Source organism: Musa acuminata, chromosome BXJ2-6 (assembly GCF_036884655.1).
Source record: "Musa acuminata AAA Group cultivar baxijiao chromosome BXJ2-6, Cavendish_Baxijiao_AAA, whole genome shotgun sequence".
Lineage (NCBI taxonomy): Eukaryota > Viridiplantae > Streptophyta > Magnoliopsida > Zingiberales > Musaceae > Musa > Musa acuminata.
Window position 1 is genome coordinate 4,075,069 of NC_088343.1, and position 26,311 is coordinate 4,101,379.

Below are 26,311 nucleotides of genomic sequence, written 5' to 3' on the forward strand. Positions count from 1 at the left end.
TCGAATCAATCCGTACCGTTCGTCTCGCGGACTCGTCCTCTTCTGTCCCCAAAACGTTGGATTGCGCCGCCGTTCCTCACATCGCCTCCCAGCTCCGACGAAGTCAGTCCTGCCTCCTCCTCTTCTCTCTCTCTCTCTCTCTCTCTCTCTCTCACATCTTATCTTGGTCACGGTTTGGTTTGATGTTCGCCTTCTTGCTTCATTCCTTGCTCCTGTTGTTATCTTGTTTACTGGCATAGGATGCTTGTTCTCTTGGTTCTGCTTCATGTCGATGCTTGGAATGGGTTTATTTGGGAGCACTTCTTTTCTGTTGCTATATCATAGATGGAATTGCATATGGAATACTGACCTTGTCGGTCTCGTAATTTGTAACTCGCGATTGATAATTTATCGATTTTGGGGTTGTTCTGTTCATACTTGATGTGTCTCGATTTACTTTTTTTCTGGCTTGATAGAAAGATTAAAGAATCTTCAAGATTTTCATTACGATCAAGCACATATTTGGCTATTTGAACTTGTAGCTTCTTGGTATAATAACTGATCTCTAAACATAGATTTGATTAGATAGATGATTAACATATATCTTCTACGTGTGAAGATGAAAATAGGTAGTCAAATGCCAAACAACCACATTGAAGATATATGTTAATTGTCATTTTAACATTTAAAGTTAAAATGATGCAACATAAAATTGAAAATGAAAAAAAATGTCATTTGAGATACTTTTACCTTGAAGCTAAAATACAATTGAATGATTATACAACTTCAACTAAGTTAATAACAGCAAGGTTAGATCCTTCTTTTTTGCGCATAGTTCAAAGAATAGATAAACATTAATTTTTTTTTACAAATTTTTCATAATCATGCATAGTAAGAATAACCTAAATGCATATGTAGATTTGGAAGATCAGGCACTGCTCCCCTATCTGCAATCTTTGTGGTCAAGTGTAATCTTCTTTTTTTCTGTTTCAGGTGGTATCTTGTGATCTAGCTTTAAAGAGATGGCACTGCGAGGAGTTTGGCAACTTCAGAAGCTTATAGTGAGCTATTCTGACTGGGGTGGAAGCAGCAAGGGGATCAGGTATTGTTCCTGTAATTCTTGATAGAGTATCCATCTGATTAATACCCATTTGAATTGTCTTTGGGGCTTCTGAATCTGAAATATAGCTGGAGATAATTAACTTGCATCACTTTATAGTGGCAATGAATGCTTGAGGTTTTTCTGCCACAAGCTTAGTTCAATTCCAAATCTTCAATAAAGTTTTTGCATATGGTTTCCATCAGTAGTTACTTTTATCTGGCAATTGTGCATTTGATTTGTCATATTATTATTAGTAAGTCATAGAATGTCTTGTCAATCATCCTGATAGCTTTATTAGAGCTTTGACAAAGCAATTTTGGCCAAACTATGTGGTGTCAGACGATATGTTGATGTGCATGTTCTATATTTTTGTATGAGATGTCTCCATGTACAGTTTTGTATGTTCCACCCCCTATGGTAGACATTTACATATAATTTTAGGATGCATTGTTGTGTGATGTGCCATACCTTTGGTCTATGAACTACTTTTATTGTTTACTTATTGCAAAAGTAAGGGTACATTACATAGATTCAGTTACCTTGTCCAATGCTCATAAACATGAATAAAAAAAGTAGTGATAGCTATATGTTTGTATAGATGGTATAATTCAATGTTCTTTAAATTCCAAATGGAAGAGATGTTTCTTTCTTAAGATTTATTTGTGTCACATTTCAATGATGAAGTTGTCATGTAATCCGCTTTTGTTCCCACTGAATCTGTTGCTTGAGTGGTAAGTCTTCTGTGAATATAATTATACACTTGAGTGGTGTGTAGTGAACGATAGAGATTAATTGCAATGGGCAGCCATGATGGAGTTTTGAAAGGTCTTTAGTTCAGACAATGATTAAGTTGTACTAGTAAATTATTCTTTTAATTCCCGAGCACATATCACAGTTCATCGCATATTCCATCTCATCACAGGTCAATAGGTTGATATACATAGCATAATGGCCTCTTTGTATTCCCTTATTCTGTAACGTTTAGATTATTGAATGTGTGGTCATTTGGAAAGGACTTTAGTTTGTCAAGTTGTTTTTATTTTGTTGATTATGCTTATTCATTCACAAGCGAAAGATTTTTTTCTAAATGTGACTCTAGTTTCTTTCTCAAACACAGTATTTCACATCAGGATTATCATTATTCCTCGCTTAGGATCTTAGATAGTTATGTTGATTATTTTGTTCTGTTTGAGAAAAAGAAAGCAAAGCTTGATAGGGGTTAAACAGAATCTTAAAAAGGCCAGCAGTCCTTTTGCGCCTGAACCAGGATCTACCAGGCTGGAACTAGGCATCCGACCCTACTTTAAGAGTTGGTTACCAAAATAAGGTGGCAAGTAGAGATAGCCTAAACAGGGAGAGAGTAGGATAGCAGCCATTAATTATCTTTTTGCTTATTCTTATAATTATTTTATTAAATATCTTATTTATCTATGCAATATTTTGGATTTGATTAGAATACAGTTCAATTAGGATATTTGATCACTAGTAGCCCATAAATGAAGGTTGTGATTTTAAGCACTTAATTCTATGATTGGCTCTGAATTCTCTTTCTTATCCAACAAATGATTTTAGTGAATTATTTTTTTCTCTAAGTTTTGAAGACTGCTTCTAGAGATGCCAATTCTGACAAAAGAACAGTTTGAAAAGAGATGTTATTGATATATGATTGTACAACATCCAACTGGCATGATGGTTGACCCCCTATTTGTGGTCTGATGCGTCAAGTTGAACCATGAAATATTAGCATTTTTTTTAGTGAGACCAGTATTTGTGATTCTTGTTGGTATTTATTTTGAAGTGAGACCCCCTATGTGGGGTCTAATACACCAAGCTGCACATGCAAAGAAGAAAAAAAAATATACTGTAAGCATGTTTTTTAAGTGAGACACTGATTAATGCAGTATACTGATATGACAATGGCCAAGTTTTCAAATGTTGCTTGAGCTGGTATGCCGTAACCACTATGTATCTTTCCAATGAAGGACCAGTATCAGACCATATGTTTCAGCATTTGTCAATAATTTTTTATTATTTTAAGTGATATGGAACCATGCAGCCAGTGATTTAAAAAGCGCTAGGCGCCAAAAGGCGCCAAGGTCCACAAACGCCCGAGGCGCCAGGCGCTTGCCCGAGCGAAGCGAGGCGCTAAAATATAAAAATATATAATATAATTAATAATTTTAAATAAATAAAAATTAACAACATTAAAATCAAAATAATATATTATTAATCTATTAACAAAAAATTAATCATCGAGGAAGCAGCGGCGAGCGGCGGCAGCAACAGCGGCGAGCGGCGGCAACAGCAGCGGCGAGCGACGGCAGCGACAGCGGGAAAGGGAAAGGGAGCGGAAGGCACGAGCAACGAGAGGGCTCGCGGGAGGCGCGAGCAGCGGGAGGCGCGAGCAGCAGGAAGGCTTGCGGGAGGGCTCGCAGGAGGCGCGAGCAGCGAGAGGGCTCGCGGGAGGCGCGAGCAGCGAGAGGGCTCGCGGGAGGCGCGAGCAGCGGGAGGGCTCGAGAGAGGCGCGAGCAGCGGGAAGGCTCGCGGGAGGCGCGAGCAGCGACAGCGGCGAGCAGCGGTAGCGGGAGCAGGAGCGACGAGCAGCGAGATCGCGATCGGGATCGGGATCGGCAGCGGTAGCGGCGGCAGGTTAGGGTTGGGTAAGGGTTAGGGTTGGGGGTATATCGGTTTAGTTGGTTCGATTGAACCAACTAACAACCGAACCAGACCTAAAAATCTGGTTCGGTCGCCTGGTTTAACCCAGGCGCTCGCCCGAAGCGCCTGACTCCTGGGCTCGGGCGAGCGCCTAGGCGGCGCCTCTTTGAAGTGAGGCGCCTGGACATGAAGCGAGGCGCTTGGGCCTCACCTCGCCTCGCCCGAGCGCCTATTGAAATCACTGACGTCAACCGGTCACGTAGCTCGTGACCGGTTACAGCCGGTGACCCACCCCATTGGTTCCTCACACGAGTAACTGGACGACCCGAGCCCGATTGAATCACGCAGGTAATTCTCACAGGTACGTCGCTTCTCACTGGACGGGTCACCCATATAGTCTAACAGAATCACGCCACGTAAACCCTAGAGACGGGTGGGTGATGTGGAAATTTTATCCTATCACGATAACAGTACGAGCATGAGGATAATTTGGTGCAACCACAAAGCTGCAATACTGATCGAACTAAATCCAAGAATTTAAATATCGATCTGATCTGATATTAATGCCGATAATCAATCAACATCAGTAACTGAAACGTCGTTGTCAGACTCAGCCAAACCCTGGCTACATCTAGGGCACATATATTAAAGCAAGGCAGCAGCCCACTAGGGACTTCAAATCGCCAAGTTTACTACCGAGGCAAAGCAGACGTCACAAAAGATGGGAGATACAAAACGTTCTGTTAAAAGACAAGCTCTAGGAAAATAATAAGATCAAAATAATATTATTATTATTTCTACAAGCACTCGTCTCAGAAAATTTCGTTAAAAGAAAAACCATTTTTAAGCCAATACATAAATTACCAATCGACGCACCAAAGCAGGACTTTTTTACTCTTGGAATAAAGGCCAAATGAACAAAGAGTGACCATCCAACATTCTTTCGAGTCCCAAAGAATCTCTTGCATACTAAATAAGATAACCTGGATTCGTGAGGCCAAGAACTACTTGGGACCAATGTCCTTGAGAGCACAGATCTGTTCTTCACCCATAGCAGACATCATAGTGACAACCAGATCTTTCCCCTCCGCAAATCCATCTTTGATCTGTCAGTGTATTCAAATGGCACAACATAAATAATCTGTCAAACTTTATGGAAATCCTCCTTTAGGATAACGTATAAATAATAGGTTGACGTAGAACCAAGAAGGAATATACTTCAACACAATCCGCTTCAACTAAAAATGGTTTACATTACAAATAACATCCATCATCAATTGCGATATAGGTTTCTAGGCTGTCACATAGGTTTAACATTTGGCTGCACCATGATGCATGCCAAATAAAATTTATCTAATATGTATATATGTATATGTGTGTGTATGTATATTCACATTGGCCTGGATCTCTCTTATATTTTGTCATGTGAGGTACATATTTTTCTCATTGGCCTGGATCTCTCTTATCATTTTGTCATGTGAGGTAGTTGCTTTGCTTGAAGGTTGATTTCACAAAATAAGTGAGTAAAAAATCACTGTAAGCCCTGTTATGTTATCTGGTTGCTTATGGCTTTATGGTTGTAGTTGATGGTGATTGATTCCTATAGCAGGTAGAGTCTGTGGACATCCAGCTCTTGGATGATCTATTAGAACGTCTTGTCTACAATGTGGCCCCAAAATGAGGGTACATCTTATTAAGGACAATCATCTGATAGGGTCAGCTGGTACAACTACAGGCAAAGGAACCATAGTTTCCTCACTCATTTAACAAAATTAGTGAGGAAACCATGATCTTGTATATCTAAAAGCATTTCATCTTTTGTAAGTTTAGTGTGCTTGAAAGCCATGGCATCACAGGTAGTAGTTTCTTCCCTAGAATTCACCGCTGCTAATTTGGATGTCCTTGATGCACTAAATGTGCAATCAAATATATATCATGTATGAAACCATAGAACATTCAATATGAGCATCATTGTCGAGAGATTTTGTAGTGCAAAATGAGATTTTGCATTTATAATGAAATTGTTTTAACCATCAGATGATGCTATCAAGAACTAGCAAATGAGACAAGAATGATACATTGTTGTATCAAGAACATAAATGTATAGCTCCTGCTCCTATCTCATCTCTAAGTTAGCTTTTAGATCTCATTGACAGTGGTAATTAACTTGATATTGCAGGTGGTGTCTGGTTAATTATAGATGATTTCTCAGGCTCAAAAAGTTTGTATTTGAAAGGAGTCAACAATAAGTTTTATGAAAGGAGTAAAAAGTTCTGCTTCCTAACGAAAATATCATATCAACACCAAATTCCAATGAAAGTATTCTCCAAATATAGAATATTCTTGCTAACTGCAGATACCTTCCCATCAAAATATATTTAAATTTGAACATTAAGGGATTTCGTCAAACATACCCTCGATGCTAGTCTCGCACGGCCAAATCACTCAAGCTGAGACCACAAGAACCAAAATCAGAAGATTGAAATCGGGTCTGCAGATGCAAAAATGACTGAAGCTTTAAAGGAGTGAGAAGAATCAACAGAGGAGATATGTGGATGACAGGAATAAGACTGGCTGCTGAGGAAGAGATGATATGGATGTGAAGTCTGCAATAATTCCAACAAGCTACATCAAAAAACCAGAATACCTGAAAGAACACAGGATTGTCAACATGCAGCAGTTATTTTGCTTCAGGCAAATTATACTACATCAACTGCAGCTGAAGAACAAAAGACTTGAGAAGAACAGAACTGTTGCTTTTATCCTCAAGTGTAACTTCCAATTGCTAAGAATGTTTAACTAATAGTCATGGCAATTACAATGTTTAACTATAAAGTTACAGGATTTGTCAAAAGAAAAGAAAACTTATCATATGTAACATAATTGGCATATGTGGACCATGACACAATTTGAAGACACCTCTCTTATGGGAAAGAAAACAAGTAAAAACACAAGCCAATCGGTCTGAGTTCATGAAGAAGCTTTGGGTGCTAGGATAGGCTGAACTGCAGCCTCAAAGTCCTCAAAGAACTTTTGCTCTGAGAACCTTTGAGCTCGCTTTCTAGCAGCTGCGGCTATTGCAAGCCTTTCTGGCTCTGGCATCTTAAGTACCTTGAGAATAGCTTCAGCGTATTCCTCTTTGCTTGAAGCTAGAAAACCTGTTCGATGTCCTCCTTCATTTAACACTATATCCATCTTGGGACCTGCTGAGTTATGGGCTGAATGGGAAGCACAATATTGTCAGTGGAACACACACCTTGCTCTGGGTAAACAGTATGATGAGAGCTTATATGCACTAACCAATTGGTATCACACCGGCTGCCATGTACTCTACAATGCTAATTCCAAAATGCTCATCTATCATGGAGTGGAGTCCTGCAACAGCACCTCCCAGAAGCTGGACTAGGTCCCTGTTTCAGTAAACAGCTCAAAGATACCTTGTGTCAATATGTCAAACAATAAATGAAATTATAATTTATGCACCAAAGATAGCATTAAGGCAATGCACTTAAGAGCATTAAGAAAATGTATTTCACATTCCTCTCAAAAGGGACTAAACATAAAAGTGCAGGCGTAAACATTCAAAGTATAGTAACACAAAGAGCATAGACTGTTAATAAAATATAGTACAAACAAATCTAGAGACTAAAAAGAGAATCCAAAACTTGAGATTGCCTAGCAACTAGGAATGATCAATAGTGCATGCCAAATACCATGTTCTGAAAAGAAATGAATTTAAACAAGCAGTGATGCAAATCAAACCTATACATAACATCCCTGTGGAACTCCACATAGTCATCAATACTTAGTTCCTTGGATCTGTGTTTGAGCTTCTGCAATCTTTCTTCATCCTGCTTATTTCGACAACTACCCACAAATAGGAGCTTTGGTCTAGGCAAGTCCTGGTCCAGTCTTCTAAAAGCAAGTGCAAATGCCTCCAGCTGAAGGCCATGGGCCTTCACAAGAACCAAGTTGTACAAGAAATATTTCAGTATCAACCAATCATATGACTACTTGATGCATGCAAGTGATGAGAGCATTTACAAAAATTACCTTCTCCGGGCGAAATTGGGCAACGGATATAATCACAGGACTTCTAACTGGCCTTTCCAGTGGAAGCAACTGCTTGGACATTCAGGAGATTTTGTCATCAATGAGAGTAAAATGAATCTCTGCCAGTGAATGACTTTGTGAAGCTAGAAGATGGAAATAACTTGCTTGACATGCCCAAATTGCTAATTTTTTTTAAAAACAATTGCAGGTAACAAGACACATTTAGTTAAAAGGTGAAACATGAAAATTTTCAAAACATCCAAAGTTCACACAAAATTAGGCTGTGATGCATTTGGCACTTGATTATTGTTCTTTGGCTCAACATAACTGTGCAGAGTAAATTCACGATATATAAATGCTTGTTTTTCCCCTTCATTTTCATTAATGTCTAGTTTTAGGAAGTTAGAAAGAGTCTCCTGGTTACACAATCTTAAACTGCAGAATGATGTTGGTCTTTCAATGTGTCACCTATAGGTTCCTTTCATGTCAAATTGCTTTGGCCAAAAATCCACACCAACCGACTGAAAACTTTTGTCAAATCCCCAAGGAGATTTTTGAAGTTCAATTGGGACATAATGTCAATCACATATTGAGGAGGAAGAACTATAATATGAATTCCACAGGAGTAAGAAAGATTTATTAGAATATCACTCCCCACAAATGTATTCTAGATTGACATGCTTATGTCAATCACTTAAAACATGATTGCCACACACAATAGTTGAATCTTCACCGAAGAGGGCATACCGAATGCAGGAGGCTCCGACCAATGCGGGGTCTGAGAAGGGTCAATGTACGCAGCCTTACCTTTAAATATTTAAAGTTGTTCCCATGACAATAGTTGAATCTTCACTATCACTACAAAATTTACCATGATATAAGGATCTTAGTGACTAAATTATCTATTACTTGTTCATTTACGTTCTTACCTATAAACTTCAATGAACAAAAAAAAAGTTTTGCAACAGAAAAACTTGTTAAGTCAAACTTATACTGGCATTAGAAGATCCAGAAGTTAAAAGATAACAGAGGATTAGAGAAGCTTGGAAAAAATAAGCAGAACCTGAGAAATTATATACCTGAAGAGATGAAGTATCACAGGGAGGGTATACTCTCTTAATGCGTCGAGGAATTTTCCACAGACTCTCTATATGTGATCTGGTCCATGAGGAGTTCACCATTGCAAGATGTGCAGAAGATCCCACCAACCCATACAACCAACTGAATAATGTATAGTACACAACCTTACACCGGGATAGCAGCATGCTGCCTCACAAGCAAAAAAAAAAAAAGATGATTAGTTGCATCAAAGGAAAAAAAAATTGCTGCTCAAACCATTTCTTAGAGAACCCTGTAAATTATATATTAAAATTTTTAGATTAGTACCCACATGATCCTTTGGACAACACTAATTCTTGTTTTCCACTCCCGTGGATGAGGTCATAATATTGATACTCATGTTTCAAAGGATCATGTGGGTACTAATCTAAAAATTTTAATATATAATTTACAGGATCATGTGAGTACTGCCACCTAAAGACTAGGAAAGTTTTTATATAATGGACACAACTAATTCTTGTTTTCCACTCCCGTGGATGTGGTCATAATATTGATACTCATGTTTCGTTGTATAAAAACTTTCCTAGTCTTTAGGTGGCAGTAATGGATGCAAACACATGACCTGCTTACATCACAAAATAATTACTGGGGAAAAGCATGATATGGAGTAAAAGAAACAAATGACCAAGTTCTTCATAACATGCTCATAGTTGCTAAAAATACTCTCAATGCTGTTAAATAAATCATGTCATTTCATCATGCAGTTCCTAGACAATAATCGTAGTGGATAAACTGGAACTTGTGCATCCAGATTCAGTGCTGAAAGTGTGGGCATCAACAAAAGATCTTTGGGATCATTAAGCATCATTACCAAAAACAACAACTTGCAAATGAAACTGTAGGATGATACTTTTTGTAAACCAACATAAGCTTACAATTAGCATAGGACACCAAATGCACAGATATGGTTAATACTAGCTCATGAACAAGATCAAGGACAATGTTCTAAGATGAACTAATTCTTATATACAACTACAACTTATAAAAATTAAAGATATAGGACGCGACTTCATCAACTATCAACTCAAGATACTACATGGCTCATATGCAAAAATACCTGCTGGCAATTAGAGCATCATTATTATACATTGAGCTTTGTTGGAGAACACGAGAAACCATATCCGAACTGATGGTTGGATAATGAGTATAGCAAATAACTTTACACCCAAAAATCCGAGCAAGCGGGTATGTAAAAGCATAGCCACTAGTATCAAAATAGAACTGAGGCGTGAATTTGCGGAGAGCTTCCCATGAAAGATACACTGAACCAAGACTTTGTCCAATCATAGTAAAATGAGGATATGTGTGTTCTTCAATCCACTTCCTTCTATACAAACGGACAACCTAAAAGTGCAAATTGGGGATTTAATAAAAAAGATGTAATTAACCTTTAATGAGAAAAACAAAAACCAGCTAAAGTTACACAGAATTGACCTTTAATTCTTATGAAATCTAGACCAGGAATTTTAAGCACTTGAAAAGCAACTTATGTAACGACAACAACTACTATGAATTCACTATATTTTTTAATTTCATTGCTCCAAAGTATAAGCACTAAGCAGCACAACATCCTGACCAATTTCACAACATAAGATACTAGTCATGCTGTCATAAAGAGGGAACAGGGGCTACCTGAGGGGGGCGAAGCAGCTTGACACCGAACCGATCGAGGGCGCGGGCGGACAGGCTCTGAGGGGAGGCGTCGTCACCAGTGAAGACGGCGCAGTCGAGATCGGGGTTCTCCTCCTGCACGGCCTTGACGGCGCACCACAGGACCCTCTCCCCGCCGCCGCCGTCAATGGTGTAGGGATGGAAGAAACCCGCCGCCCTCCGCCTCCCCCGTCGTCCCGAGATCACCGCTGCGGCGGCGGAGAAGACCAATAGGGACAGAAGGGAAGAGGTTAAGGTCGACAACAGGAATGCCCAAAGCGACATTTTGGTCGCGCTTCGACACACTTCGCGGCTGGATTTGGGTTCTTGTATACGTCAAGCAGTGATTTAAAAAGCGCTAGGCGCCAAAAGGCGCCAAGGTCCACAAACGCCCGAGGCGCTAGGCGCTCGCCGAGCGAAGCGAGGCGCTAAAATATAAAAATATATAATATAATTAATAATTTCAAATAAATAAAAATTAACAACATTAAAATCAAAATAATATATTATTAATCTATTAACAAAAAATTAATCATCGAGGAAGCAGCGGCGAGCGGCGGCAGCGGCGGCAGCAACAGCGGCGAGCGGCGGCAACAGCAGCGGCGAGCGACGGCAGCGACAGCGGGAAAGGGAAAGGGAGCGGAAGGCACGAGCAGCGAGAGGGCTCGCGGGAGGCGCGAGCAGCGGGAGGGCTCGAGGGAGGCGCGAGCAGCGGGAAGGCTTGCGGGAGGGCTCGCAGGAGGCGCGAGCAGCGAGAGGGCTCGCGGGAGGCGCGAGCAGCGAGAGGGCTCGCGGGAGGCGCGAGCAGCGGGAGGGCTAGAGAGAGGCGCGAGCAACGGGAAGGCTCGCGGGAGGCGCGAGCAGCGAGAGGGCTCGCGGGAGGCGCGAGCAGCGGGAAGGCTCGCGGGAGGCGCGAGCAGCGACAGCGGCGAGCAGCGGTAGCGGGAGCAGCAGCGACGAGCAGCGAGATCGCGATCGGGATCGGGATCGGGATCGGCAGCGGTAGCGGCGGCAGGTTAGGGTTGGGTAAGGGTTAGGGTTGGGGGTATATCGGTTTAGTTGGTTCGATTGAACCAACTAACAACCGAACCAGACCTAAAAATCTGGTTCGATCGTTTGGTTTAACCCAGGCGCTCGCCCGAAGCGCCCGACGCCTGGGCTCGGGCGAGCGCCTAGGCGGCGCCTCTTTGAAGTGAGACGCCTGGACATGAAGCGAGGCGCTCGGGCCTCGCCTCGCCTCGCCCGAGCGCCTAGGCGAGCGCCCGAGCGCCTATTGAAATCACTTTGACAAGGTGTCAATATTGTTATCAATTGTGATTGCAAACCTTGATTTTATAATTTCAATAACCCATTTGTTGCTCTTAAAGATCAAAGTTTCATACCTTGGATGTTTACTTGCTTTTACTGCTGTTTGGACATGCAGACAGAGAAACTGGTTGGAATTGATTCAAGCTACTATGAGTTTTTTGTCATCTCATTATATGTTATAATTTTAACTTTTAAGTCACACGTTAGTGATTGTGGTCCAGTTCCATCATTTTGAAAATTATTAAAAGATCTAGGCTCCATGTCTGTGTCATTTTTATTAATCTGATATTTGATGACAGGGCCTTTATGGAAACTCATTTGCCAGTCTTTAAGGAAAAGAATCCTCAGCTAGAGGTAGTCACTGAGCTTATCCGTGGACAGCATCCTCATTTGAAGGGCTTATATAGTAAGATATTTATCTCTTTTGGTTTTAGCACAATTTGCATCATTGTTGAACAGGAAGTCATAAACTGAAAAGTTATATTATCTGGTTGACCTGAATGTCCAGTTATTTTGGTGGTGATTTTCTTTGTTGTATAGATGTGATGGTAAAACTACTCTCAATTAAAGAATAATGTAACTTAGTCCGATGTGTTGACAATTTTGTGATGTAAAGTTAGTGACCAAATGGCCCTGATAAACCTTACCATATGTTGTTCTGAACTGAGGCAATGGCCTATTCTTGATGTACTGTATGTAAGAATTGAGCCTTCTAATCCCTCTGCTATGCCAATCGGTGGTAATTTATTCTTATGCTATGAAATCTTTTAGTGACCCCTGTTAATGTCAGTGAAGACAAGCTCCACCCAGAGCTTTAATTGCTTCCAAATGACCGAGAACCTGAAGTCCTGCAAAGCATTCTGAGTAGCTCACAGCCTGCCCCAGCTGAACAGTAACAAGTTAGCCAAACTAGGATCATCAATCGGGATAGATTTAAGGATTGGACTTTCACTAGAAATCAAAAGCTTTCCATATGGTTTGGGCATACTCTAGCATTGCTTTTGGGGGCTGAAATAACTATATTTCATTTATATGCAGAGAATCATAACCAGCGGGTGGTCTGTGTTAAAAATTTGATGCCAGAGGACGTATTACTGCATGCTACCAGATTAAGGAATGCCTTAGGAAGGAAGGTTGTGAAACTGAGAACAAGGCATGTCACAAAGCATCCCAGTGTTCAAGGCACATGGACAACTGCACTCAAATTTTGAATGGAAGAGCTTAGGTATCACTCATCTTATGCATTCTATTTTCTGTTAGTTGTTGTTATTGGGTTTTATTGTGATATGGCTTGTTATTTGAATGTTGAACTTGATTAGTTAAGTCGGGAGAAGAGATGGGGGTTGCAGACAAGATGTTAACCAGAGTACCTGTTGTAATCTTGAAGTGTACACTTGACACTAAATTCCTGTGGACTGGTTTGACCATGTTTCGTTGATTTAGTCTAACCTTACACGAAGGCAGCGTTGTTTACGTAGTCACAACAGTTGGTCAGATACAGATCTAGCTCATGTAACTCATTAAATTAGTAATTCTATTTTACTAAATTGTTTTCTTTTCAAATTAAAATGATTTGTTCAAATCATTATGTGGACTAGTCTTAGTTCGGGGTTCTAGTGCTTAATTTCATGTTGCTTTGGTAGAAATTATTTTTGGAACAAACGAAAACAAATGCTTATCGTTTGTTATAAATTTGGCCTAGTATTTTGGCTTGCAAGGGTAAGGCCACATAAATTGACCCAAGAGTAGATTGCCCACCTTTTCTGTCTTTTAGATTTAGTTTAACCTGAACAAACCCCAACACACCTTCATGTAGGATGTGTTGGATCCTGTTGATGCAGTTAGGGACTTGTCTGTAATGAACCAGACGCCTGTCTATAAGGTATGGGGACTTGGTTGTAGTAGACTGGAAGTATTGGATAGTTGTAGTACCATTTAAGACCAGTTATAACAGCCATTTACGTAGTGTAAACTGATCATATTTTTCTCAATAGATCTCCAGTTTGAGTGAAACACGAGCTGCTTATTCCTTACATAGTGTAGCTTCTATTTAGCCCATCTTCTATCAGTCATGTTAGTTTAATATATGGTTGTTTTTAACTTTTTGTGCATCTATATAGAGATTATCACTATTCTAATCATCTTCTTTCTAATTTAGCCTATACCATTTCTTTTTTTTAGCATATACTAGCTATATTTGAAGTCTTACAGAATTAATTGATGAATATTAGTGGGGAATGCCAATAAATTGAAGTTGTTTGTATCTTATATTATGATGCCTGCTTGAGATGTCATCCTATTGGTGGATGAGCGGCACACTAGCAGTTGGGAGTGGTATGTGATGTCTTCCAAAGGATTCGTGGAGACATCCATTTTGGGTTCCTGGCACCCCAATTATGCAGCCACCGTGAGATGATTGATGATGTCGACTATCTGTTATTCCATGTGACACACTGGATGTAATAGTAGTGGCTTGTCACACTTTATGGTATCTAATATCTGTTATCTGCTTGACCATTTTCTTGGCACATCTTATTCTTTAAACATATGCATTTTTCGGAGTTGCTAAAATCTATACATTATTTTTCAGAGCAGGAAAGCATACGGCACGGTTTGGTGGTGCAGTTTCTGAATGAGAGTTGTTTCTCTTAGATTCCGGTATGCTCTCAGATAGACATTTGAAAATTGTACTCAACATCTAATGTAGACGTATGTTGCTAACTATTTCGATCGGTGCCGGGTGATGCTATTTGTGGCTGGTATCCATTGTATATCCACTATCATTTTTGTGAGGTATAATGGGTATGCGGTCTCTACACAAAATTAGTGTGGGTTGTGCACTGTGAAACAACCATCGCAACTAAAAATCTTGTATGAGTGTAGTGGCTTATATGTTGAGCTTTAATAAGTCTTGGATTCATTTTGAGTTATATTGTTGGAAAGCTGGAATTGAATCAAGAGCTATTTTTCTGTAATGGGGAAAAAATAATAGTATTTATGATGTGATAACATGCTTCTTGTTGCTTTGGATTCATACCGTCTATAACTCACACTATTTATAGATAGATCGAGTTGTTTTAGTTCAATGTCAGCAATAAAACTCTCCTTCGTTATTGGTATTTTTCACAAAGAATACCAAATAAAGAAGATGAAGGTGTTGACTAACTTAATTGGTAAAAAATTGTTATAAAATCTTATGCTTAAATTTCGTTTATGTTATTTATTTTTTGTAAAAATTAAAATGTTGTTGCTATCATGTTCTTCAATTGCAATTGCTGCAGTTACCATTATGGAATAAATAAATAGGAGAAGGCCACACCTCCGGAGATTTTGAGTGGCATAGGCTTAAATCTTTCTAGCATTATAATCTTCAGTAACCTTACTTTCCAGCAGCGGAACTGCGAACCATCATAAATAACTTCCAAAAGTCAATTGGTAAAGTTTCTTCCCCAAAAGTTAATTTAGCATCTTGAATCTCATTCATTATTTTCTTGATACATTCTTTCTCAACAATTAAGGAGGCAAATGCATCAACCTTCTGAAACAAGGAGAATTTCAGAAAATATTTATTTAATTCAGTGTGTTTGCTAACTGGTAAAGAAGTTGCAGATTATAACTAAGTAAATATCTGACTACAATCAGTGATATCACTGACTAAAAAATCAGGAAGAGGAAGACAGCATCTCAATCTGAACAGTCAATTTGCCATTGGGCAAATCATTATTTGAAATGAAGCACAGAGCACGCAACCTTACTGAAAACATCAAAAAGTATTGATTACAAATCAACATGATGGCCTAAATAAATTGCTCAACAATGTACATACCTATTTGAGTTTTGTCACATACCAACATCATAAGTCCAGCACTTTTGAAATTGATACAAGAAGGTAATTGGCTTTGATAACTTAGAAAAGTGGCTCAAAAGAGAGCACTGGAAATGGCAGATTGTTAGTCTGTTTAGATGAGACAGCAGGAACACCTGCATCTCTCAGTTCTTTACGACTCATATCGATAACTGGAAAAATGAAAGACTTGCAGTTCATGATGCAACTTGGACTGCTATATTACCAGCGACGATACCCTTCATCTTTCTGACCCTGCTTCTCACCATATTTCCCCTCGCTTCCTTCTTTCCGCTGCCATCTCCTTGCTGCGCGTGGAGCCTGCTCTTCTCATCCTTCTTCCCCGGCTGGATCTTCTTGGCAGGAACTGTTTCTTGATGGTTGTCTGCATTGCCAAGTCCATTAAATTGAAGTAAGAAACAGTAATTGCAATCAGAATCTGCAAAGTAGTGACCATTATCAGTTTGTTTTGGTTCACCAGTGGAGCCCTCTCGATATATCCTAGATATGACTGGAGATTTATCTCTATATGAGTTTCTATTTGCAGAAATCCTAGTCTTGTTTTGCGACTTTGAAAAGCTTGCAGGCATTGCAGCCACCTGTAGATTGCAAATACAAACAAATGAACAGTTCTGCTATAACACAACCTTGATTGTATCAACTAAAAAGCCACTAAATGCACAAAGAAACGGGTTTTCATTGAATAAAAAGTAATAAGATGCCACTAAAAACAATTACCATGTAATAACAACGTTAATATATTAGCCCAATTAGTAGAGTAAAATAATTTAAACAAAAAATCATGGCATCTTGATGTCTATTACAAATTTTATGGCTTGCTTTGGTAGTAGTTATAAGAGAACATGAGGTGAACAAAAATTCTGCTGCCCCTTCATATCATGCTTATAAAAGTACTCTTAGTCATCAAGAATAAGAGGCAGTAAGGGACCTTTTTTCCATTCAGGACTGCCGGTGCAGCTTTGTTATAGAAAGAAGGCATAGGAGTTGCCTTGAAGTTAAGGCTCTTCCGCAGCTGCTTAATCTCAGCATCTGCTTCTTCCTGCAGTAAAGCATGACACTTCTGTTTATAAGCAACCAGATGATGATCTCTGAGCAATTCTCTTTAGGAAAATTCAGTGACAGCTACTGGTTGGTACCATACCTCAATAAGACATGATGATAGCAATATGCAAGATCATAATTTATTGGTTGTCGTCAATAGAATAATGATTGAGAGCTCAGGATTACAGGATAATAGAAAATGTTGGAGAGAAATTTGTGTCCTATGAGCTTACCTTTTACGATTCAGACAATTTCACATGCAAAAAGGGTCATGAATTATTACCAAGAGACCATAATAACAGTTATCTGGCAACAGTTTTGACTACTCAATCTCATTATATATATTTTTTCAGCATACATATATAAATTTCATCTAAGTCACAAGGCCTGAGGCTTAGGCAGAAGGTCTAACATGCACAGAATATTTCACTGCAAAATGAGGAGAAAAACTCCACTTAAATTACAGAAATAATGGAACAAGCAATAAAATTCCAAGGAAAGAGAACATAATACATACTTGTGTTCTAGCTTGGATCTCAGTCATCTCAGCCTCTTTCACATGCATCTTTTCTTCCAATTTCATGTAAAACTAAAGCAAATGATGAAGTAAAATGTCAGTGATCCAATATGTAATAGTGAGAAAAGTACAAAAAGAGATTATAATGAATTCTTGCCTCTTTTCTTTTTTCAGCCCGCTGATCACTTCTAAATTTGAAAGCATCAGGTCTATGTTTTACTTTTGTTTGATCTGAAAGAGGAACCCTTGCACATCTGCAGGAAAGATATCCCTTAAAAGGACACAATAAAACAGAAAATCAAGTTTGGAGGATTTATTTAATAACCTGTCCGCAGATTGTTGTATATCAGTTTGACATTTTCCAGGAAGGGGATCAAGGACATGAATTACCTTCTGTCCACTTAGACATTTCTCACTGTTGAGTGCATAAATCATCAACAGAAGATAAACATTTACCATCGCAAGTGAATATGAAGGTGAACTAATATCGTAATTGGGGAATGCTGAAACTACTAAGAGCTTCCAGATAAGCATGTAGAAGTACCTTCTCTTCTCTTCTCCTACCCTAGCTTTCAGCTTTTCTGAATCCTGCAACAGACATTTACCATCAAAAAGGAAAAAAACAACGACACAAAAATGCCAATTATTCTTCCTGAAGTTCACGAATTGCTCCTGTAAACAGATACTGGCTCAAAATACAATAACAACTACATAATATTATTTTCATAAACATTTGATGAATACGCAATAAGAAAATTCATTGACCACGAAAGATATTTAAGAAACAAAATAGATACTTAGTGAACTTCTATGAAATGTATTATTAACTTATTAAGCTAGATAAACACAATTTATCAACCTAAGTGTTCTGAATTTTTCTTATGGCTCTCCATTTAGAGTCAGTTAAAATATTTACCACTGCTTTATGATTTTTGGAATCTAAAGAACTTTGTGAAATTCTTGCAGGAAACCTTTGCTGTGGTTGCATCTTCTCTGTATCTCCCCTTTCCACTTCAACTAATTTTTTTGGAAATGTCTTACCAGCAGAATGAGAACTCTTATAAGTTGAAGGCTTTCTTGAAGTCTGTGAATCAGGCAACTGGTTCCTCAATTTTCCTTTTGCAAATTTCTTTTCAACTTTTTCTGGTACCTTAATACAAAGAAGTAGATGAACAGTGTAAAATACTAGGAAAAAAAGCAAAAAATAGTTAAAGTGAACTTTTTGTATGGTCAGATCATTCATTGATTTATTAAACTTTGTCATGAAGGTAGCATTTTAGGGAAAAATGAGAGTTTAAAAATCTCACCTCAGTAGACATTCTTCCCATTTTGTTCAAAACAGGAGTCTTATTTTTCACATCTGAAGGAATTTTAGAAGAAAATTCCTGGCCATCAAGTAATTCTTGAGGAGAACTAGTCTCATGTTCATGATTCTCTTTGGCAACTATTTGCATATCATTCCCATCCTGTGGAGTGATATTAGACTGTACTTGATATGCTTCACCATAGTCAAAAGCACCACGGTCTGACAGTTCTTCACTGTTCCATGGAGTATATTCTCTCGAGAAATTCGGGCTCAACACTTCTTCTTGTTCACATTTTGTTACCTCATGTTCATCAGATACTAATGGTGCCTCAAAGAAAGTGTATTCAGCTTGTCCATCATCACCACATTCTACCGAATCATCAACACTCCATGTGTGAATTCCAGCACAATTTTCAGCAAACTGCAATTTGGCCTCACTTTGAAATCCTGGAAAAGTGTGATGCAGAAGAGGCTTTTTCTTAAAGTGGGCTTCAAAATAAGCTTTCTTTTGAGTAACTGAACCAGGTGTGGCATATTTCTCAACCTCTTCAAGGTATCTATTATGGGAGAATGATGACCTTCTTTCCCATGACATGGTTTCAGCTTCAAAACGGCCAAATGATATCGACCCAGAAGATATAGTCTCAGCCTGTCAAGAAACAGAATTCACAGTATTAAGAGGCAAATGACAAATAAGTGGAAAATTTGCAGTTCAGAATCATGGTATATTGCTCAAATTTTAAGGAAATGGCTGGAAGCCCAATTATTAGACAACAAACAAACATGTCATGGACTAATCCCTTGATTTACATTTGAGAGAAAATTGATATAGAACACTATGCATAATGATGCTTTTTCATATAGAACATCATGTATAAGTATTTTTTGTTGTCAGATACGTGCCTTATTTATCTTAAAGATTTAACCTATCATATCAGGAAGCAATGATTGGCTTTCCTTCCATGGTTCCTGTGTGGCAAGAGGGGTTGTCAACTCAAATATGTGAATATATTAGATCTTGGTGGCATATGAGCAAAAAGGATAAAGTCCAGTTCACAATTAGGTGGTCTAAAATTGTAACACATTCAAATTAGAAATCTGAATACTAAAAGAAGCTGTTATGATACACATTGATACAGTCATGGTATTACAATTGCTCCACAACAATATTTTGAAGTGCTCGGAACAAAACCTGATAGCTAATGGAACCCTCAATTTCCTTCATCATGGCAAGCCGAAGCAAGCATCACATGCACCAAAAACACCTGTGAACATGGGAACAGAAACAATAATCAGCATTTCTGATCATTTACCAGAGTCCACACTGTAGATCTCTGTGCTTTCTCAGTAAGGTCCAACATGTCCAATCACATTAAACTCAGTCACCTCAGTGCGATGATCACATTTTAAAACAGCATTCCTACTTAAAAAAGGTGATGACACTTGTCACAGAATCACAATCCCAACCACCACCTACAGAACCATAGTACGAAGAGCAATCCAGATTTATATGGTAGTATATTAGCATTCCATGTACTGCTGCTTTCTAAGCAGATCTCTACAGGGAAAGAAGAAGAGAGGAAAAAACAAACCAAGTGTCACATCTCCCGTTAGATTATGCAAAGAATACAAGGGCATGGCATTTCACATTTCAAGAAAAAAGGGATACAAGATCTAATCCATCCCAAATCAAAACCTCAAAGCCAGGAATTCTAGTTCCCTGTCTACCCAACGAAATATAGCAGAAATTCCAGTAACCACTACTCCATCCGGGCACATTTCACGAGTCTCAACACACAAAGACCATAAAAATCCGTTATTTCCAGAGTAAAACACTCCAAGAACCTCAAATCTTACCATATGCCTGGACAACAGGCCAAATCCGCCGAAATATGGCACGTCCGGAAGATCTCCGCTCGATCTGTTCCAAAAGAACCACTTCTGTCGCTTCTGAATCGAATTTTTCGTCTCTCATATGTTATCTAGATCGAAGAAAAACGACGAAGAGAACCGTTCCTGGAAGATGCCTACAGATTGAAAGCGAGCGCAACGAAGCGAGCGAGGCAGGGAAGGGAAGACTTGTATGCTGCTGTCCTCGGCTTCTCTCCCGTTTGTCTTATTAACTAGCAGATAACGCCGTTTCCGGTCGGTCGGTTACCGTTTCATCATGATCTCACGTAGGACGAATGTCGTCCGTCGATCGAAGAGATATCACATATCGACCGTCAATTTGGTCGCTCGTGATTTGTTCCACGGTTCGGGGAACGGAGCTTGTGGCGGTGGAAGACGGCGGGTTCACACACGTGGCGTCACTAGCGTCGCCGATGATTTGACCCTAGAGCCTCTCCAAATCCAGTGTCCAACTGAAAACAGCGAGCAGCTGCTCTGCCTAATAGAACGCCGAAACGTTTGACGCAGGATCAATCAAACCTCCGAGTCGGGTGTGCGTTGAATCAGATGATTCTGGCCGTTGGATCAATGACTATCAGTAATGGAGATTACTTAATATATATGTGTATGAATTATGCAAAGATAACTATCTTAAGTTTCAAGTTATACGGGTAAATATGAAAACTGAAAACCTACATACATGTGCGATTATTCGATGTTGGGTGGTTTACTCAATGATTTATGTGGTCCTTTGAAACATAATTGGGAGGTTTTTGATATAATTCAAAAAGAGTGAAAATCATAGAAAAAAATAATAGTTTCAATACCATTTTTCGTTTCAGATTTTCTATTTATATATATCTTTGATGTTGTCGAGAGATAAAAGTTTATTGGAATTAGTTCTTTCTGAATTTTTTAAATGAATATAGATCGACTCTTGGTGGGATCAATCTGCCCTTTTGATTGTTGTAATTCTTCATCAAATTTATTGACTAGGTCTTATATTCTATTGACTAAGCCTCAAATTCAAGTATGGTAGACTTAGGATGGTGTAGTCCACTGAAATTATACTATTCAAGATTAAAGTATCCTGTAGATCGATGGTTCGATAGGCTTTGAGTGTTCTTGGGATGTCGACATCACATCGAGCTAAGAATCTTAATAGATGATGTGACAATGGAGCCGAGGACAGTGATAGAGTTAGTGGCATTACCTGTTGGGTCAACTAGGGCAAAAGCAAAATGACAACTTATATCATGTTTGTTAGCATATACACTTGCTAAGTGAGATTTAAGAATATATCGACTAGATGAGTATGTGGCTCGAGGCCATCTTTAGGGTTAAGAGACCTAGGTCATTGAATTGACATTTGTATCTCATCACTATCTATGTTGAGGTGGATGCACCGATATATGAAAAGGATGGTTGTTGCTCCCATTAGGTGAAAATATTATGGGTTGGGGCAAAGTATTTTCACTTGGGCGTTCATTGAGATGATAAATAAGTGAGTGTTCTTATGATATCAAGCCCTCCTTCTAGTGCTAAAATATTATGAAAAGTTATTATTGATGTCCTGATCAGCCTGGTGTAATCCAGACCTATATCCGTAGAGTTATCCAAGGTGTCTCTGAAGTGAAAATGCTAAACTCCTGATGTGCCACTTGCATGAAGACCGAGGTCAAGAGAGGTTTTCTGACTCGATCTCTTCGATGCTCAAGTTAGTATCTTGAGGTAGGTATGAGTGGACGCGAGTGGTGAAAAGTGATCACTTAAGACTGTACTAAAAATAAGCTTTTATACTTAGATCGTAAATGGGTAAAATATTTTATGAAATATTCTATAAAGAAGTAGCCCTCAATCATATTTAATAACCTTCCCTTAGCCTTTTCTCCACGTGAGCAATAAGAGGGGAGACAACTTGCAACTACTTATCTTGAGCCCTTATCTATGTGGGTAGACCAATGGAGAGCAATATATATATATATATATATATATATATATATATATATATATATATATATATATATATATATATATATATATATATATATATAACATGACATCTTGGATAAGCTTGCCTTCTAGTATTTGTGATTTCATGATTGAGTCAATTACTAAGCAGATGCCCGAGTTTTTCGTTCGACCACATTAGATTCCTTATGCACATGAACAACGAAGCTAGGTGATTAGCAAATCACTAATCTAGACCAAGTTGATGTGCTGGTGAGATTGACTTATGTATGAATAGCTAAGGACAACAACATTCAAATCAACGCATTGTCTACATAAAACATCAATACCCTAAAAGTCTCTTATATTAAGGTAAGCCCTAATGAATGAACGATATCCTATGATACATGAGGGATGAGATGCTCCCGATTGACCCCTCTTTGATAAGATAAGTCAAATACTATATCAAACATGTAATGCATTATGAATTACCATCTTTTTTGTAGGTCTTTTAGCCAACTGCTACTTTGATGTCTAGTGCCCCAAAAAGTTAAGAGAGTCTCGGTTGAGGTATATAAAGGCATGTGTAGTTTGCACATCGATAGTTAAATGTTAGCTTTTAAGGTTCAATGCCAAGGGTACTATTGGCTATTGCATTCTTCGATAGTTAAATGTTAGTTTTTAAGGTTCAATGCCAAGGGTACTATTGGCTATTGCTGTAAAAGAATGCAATAGCCTACACCTAGAAGTATGACTAATACGGAGGTTCACTCAAATACAATAAGCTAGCCATTTCACTCAGTCTGATCGATTGTGCTTGGTCCTTCACCCAATGGAGAATAAACTTCCTTAGCCCTATTCCTACTAGTTTCGAGCCAATGCAAATTCTTGATTATTGAAGTAAATTACTTTACCAAGTAGGTGGAAACCAAGCCTCTAGTGTCTATTATCGAGAGACACGTTGAAGGGTTATGTGAAAGAACATCATCACCTGCTTTGAGAATTCTAAGGGCTATAATCACTGACATTGAAACCTAATTAAATAATATAAAATTTGAGGAATCTTAGCAATCCTACGATATAAGGATAAAGTTTAGCTCAGTGCTCATTGACCAATGGCACACCAAAGTGATAAGCAAAGCAATACTATAGAGGCTTAAAAAGTGAGTCAATGCTACAAAAGACACATGGGTCAATGAGCTACCCGACATTTTGTGCACTTCCTAAATTACCCCGAAAACTAGGTTGGATGAGTCATCATTCAGACCATTATTCGGTATCGAGATACTTCTACCATTTGAAGTAGTTTTCCCAACATATTGAATCAAGAAGTATAATAAATTTAGACATCATCAATGAATGTCCAAGTCAATACACACTTGAAAATGCTATGAAAAATAATAATGATGGCCAAGCTCTACGACCGAGGCATCCGCTCGGGGCTAGGTGGCTTAATTCTTTGGAAGGTAAAAATCAACGACATGATATAGTCTAAGAGGAAGCTAATGCCAAATTGGAAAGAATTATATCGAGTCATCAAAGCCATTTAAGATAAGACTTGGGATAATGGGAGGGATAGTACTCCCTCGAACATGGCACATCACCAACCTATGAAAGTTTTATCTTTATATTAGGTGTCGAATAAATAATGTTCGAGAGACAATTTGTACTGCATTTCAATTTTAACAAACAAATTTGTAAAGAAAGTCTCACTCATCAAAGAAAGTTATATTATATAAATCAAGTCTATATAGTTCCAAAATGATATCTCGGTTGTCAAAGTCAAAGGAGAGAAAATACATGACTTCCAAGTTCAATTAGACCAAGGTAGAGAAACAAGGTAGGAGTTGGATTAGGTTATGCCACCAATATGCCCGCACTAATTAAAGAGTTTGGATTATTATCGAAAGACACCTCTAATGTCATAGGCACATTAGCATCCTCGAGGTGGTCAGTATAAGGGTTCTCCTCCACTACTACCTTAGGATGTTTGACTTTGAAGGTGGCATCCCCTATGTGCATGAGCCATTTCTTATACCTAATCGACCCCTTGTATCTTATGACGATCTTAGTCTCCCTCTTTGGAACTAAGTCATCTTAACCTCTAGCTACTCCTTTAATTCGATGATCCCACCACCCAAGTCACTCCTTTAGATCTTTTATTTTCTCCTTGGAGTTAGCTATCTTCCATGAATTGATATTAGTCTCAAATCGCCTTCAACTGTTCGACTCGGTGGATATTGTTCTTATTAGGTGTCTTTGACCATCCACTTCTTGATAAGTGGGGCCTTGAGATTGATCATCTTCTTCTCCAGTTTCGTATTAACCTAAATATTAGCAATTTTATTTTTAGCTCCATATTTTGTTCCTAAAGCCAGTCTACTTCCTCCATCATATAGGATACAACAACTCTCAATTCTCTAACTTGGTAGAGCACAATATATTAGTACCTAAACTATAAGGAACTGAGAAGTGATAGCAAAGAGTAGAGTATACACCTCCTAGGGAGTGGTTATTGGTCATCATTCTATATGTCTTAGGGCATCTTCAATCCATCTTATCTCGATGTCTTAGTCTAGATTGGTCTCGATGAAGAAGTATCACCTTTCCAACTCTTGTTAAAAGTTAGGGGCCCCTTCACCATAAATCCCTCGTGAGCTATAAGATAGTATTTGTTGGCCCTCTTACAAACTCTAAAATAAGAGTGGAATAGGTTCAATATGAGGGTGATACCAACATAGCAATATTTTTCGATGAAGATAATAAGATAGCACCATAATTTGGATGCTACTTGAGATGACAATATCCTTCACGAACAGAAGCATGCCGTTATCAATAGATGGAGGGGGAATTGAAGCTTAGCCTTTGGCACATTGATGTATAGGCAGAGATGCTAGTCATAGGTGCCCAGCAAGCCAATCACGTGAGTGATGGCACGTGTGACTTGATACAGAATCTTTTTGCTTATTATATTTTGGCGTATATCACTTTATAACTATTGTATAAATGTATATATATATATATATATATATATATATATATATATATATATATATATATATATATATATATATATATATATATATATATATATATATATATATATATATATATATATATATATATATATATATATATATTGTGATGTCCTTGGATTTGTGCAATGGGAATCGGATCGTGATGAGATCACGATAATGAGATCGATTCACCTTTAAACACATACCCTAAATAATCCCGGTCATAGGTTACTCGAGAGGGACATCGTGATAACCGGATAGACTGGTGTGCTGTATACCCGTCCATATGATGGATGCAGCTGGTCTCATAGCTGCTCGTGTAGGGACACTAGGGATACAGTACAGGTGCTCATTGGAGAATGAGTTAACTGATTGATCCGCTTACGGAATGCTGGATGGTTGATGATGCCTTATTATCAGATAGCGATTCCGTAGTCCTAGTGGTGTATCTGGTCCTTAGACTTGAGACACCAAGGATGTCCTGTATGAGTGCTCCACTCTTTGATACCAGACTTATAGGTTTGGCTGTCCCAGATCTAGTACAGTTGGTCATTGGGAGTGGTAGTTGACCTTACGAGGGCTATTGAGTGTCGATAGAGGATCATCCACTCTCGGCGTCATGAGAGGAATATCCCATGTGTTCTTGCTCAGACAAATCCCTGGCTAGGGTCATTCGGGTTGAGAGAGAAAGAGTTCTCCGGGAGAATCCGATTAGAGCGAGACTCAAGTAGAAACCGTATGGGTCTGACAACACCATGCTCGATATACGGTCTCTGGGATATTAGATGGATGAGGGACTATAGGTACATGGTAACTGAGGACAGACAGGTCCAATGGATTGGATTCCCCTGTATCGTCT

At 38.7% G+C, this 26,311-nt stretch overlaps 3 protein-coding genes across 5 annotated transcripts; 1 reads left to right on the forward strand and 2 right to left on the reverse strand.

Moving 5' to 3' along the window:
• Window positions 1-16: 16 nt before the first annotated feature.
• LOC135614303 (large ribosomal subunit protein mL43-like) lies at window positions 17-14,796 on the forward strand. Of its 2 annotated transcripts, none has more exons than XM_065111504.1 (5): window positions 17-102; window positions 973-1,081; window positions 12,166-12,272; window positions 12,905-13,091; window positions 14,457-14,796. In XM_065111504.1, the coding sequence occupies exons 2-4, from the start codon at window positions 1,002-1,004 to the stop codon at window positions 13,075-13,077; spliced, it is 360 nt and encodes a 119-aa protein (XP_064967576.1). In that variant the 5' UTR covers window positions 17-102; window positions 973-1,001; the 3' UTR covers window positions 13,078-13,091; window positions 14,457-14,796. The 2 variants fall into 2 exon arrangements, with proteins under 2 accessions (XP_064967576.1, XP_064967577.1); XM_065111505.1 differs by having other exon boundaries at window positions 14,462-14,796.
• On the reverse strand, window positions 6,614-10,892 carry LOC135614302 (GDP-Man:Man(3)GlcNAc(2)-PP-Dol alpha-1,2-mannosyltransferase-like). The gene is made up of 7 exons (XM_065111503.1): window positions 10,541-10,892; window positions 9,966-10,252; window positions 8,869-9,055; window positions 7,790-7,858; window positions 7,499-7,692; window positions 7,037-7,146; window positions 6,614-6,954 (listed from the first exon to the last, which is right to left on the reverse strand). The coding sequence occupies exons 1-7, from the start codon at window positions 10,841-10,843 to the stop codon at window positions 6,707-6,709; spliced, it is 1,398 nt and encodes a 465-aa protein (XP_064967575.1). The 5' UTR covers window positions 10,844-10,892; the 3' UTR covers window positions 6,614-6,706.
• An 863-nt stretch (window positions 14,797-15,659) lies between the features above and the next one.
• On the reverse strand, window positions 15,660-20,673 carry LOC103986847 (protein WVD2-like 7). 2 transcript variants are annotated; one of them, XM_009404963.3, is made up of 11 exons: window positions 20,453-20,673; window positions 19,788-19,860; window positions 18,597-19,244; window positions 18,206-18,439; window positions 17,834-17,877; window positions 17,615-17,704; window positions 17,447-17,543; window positions 17,290-17,361; window positions 16,660-16,770; window positions 16,189-16,309; window positions 15,660-16,095 (listed from the first exon to the last, which is right to left on the reverse strand). In XM_009404963.3, the coding sequence occupies exons 2-11, from the start codon at window positions 19,821-19,823 to the stop codon at window positions 15,908-15,910; spliced, it is 1,641 nt and encodes a 546-aa protein (XP_009403238.2). In that variant the 5' UTR covers window positions 19,824-19,860; window positions 20,453-20,673; the 3' UTR covers window positions 15,660-15,907. The 2 variants fall into 2 exon arrangements, with proteins under 2 accessions (XP_009403238.2, XP_009403237.2); XM_009404962.3 differs by having other exon boundaries at window positions 16,165-16,309.
• Window positions 20,674-26,311: the final 5,638 nt, after the last annotated feature.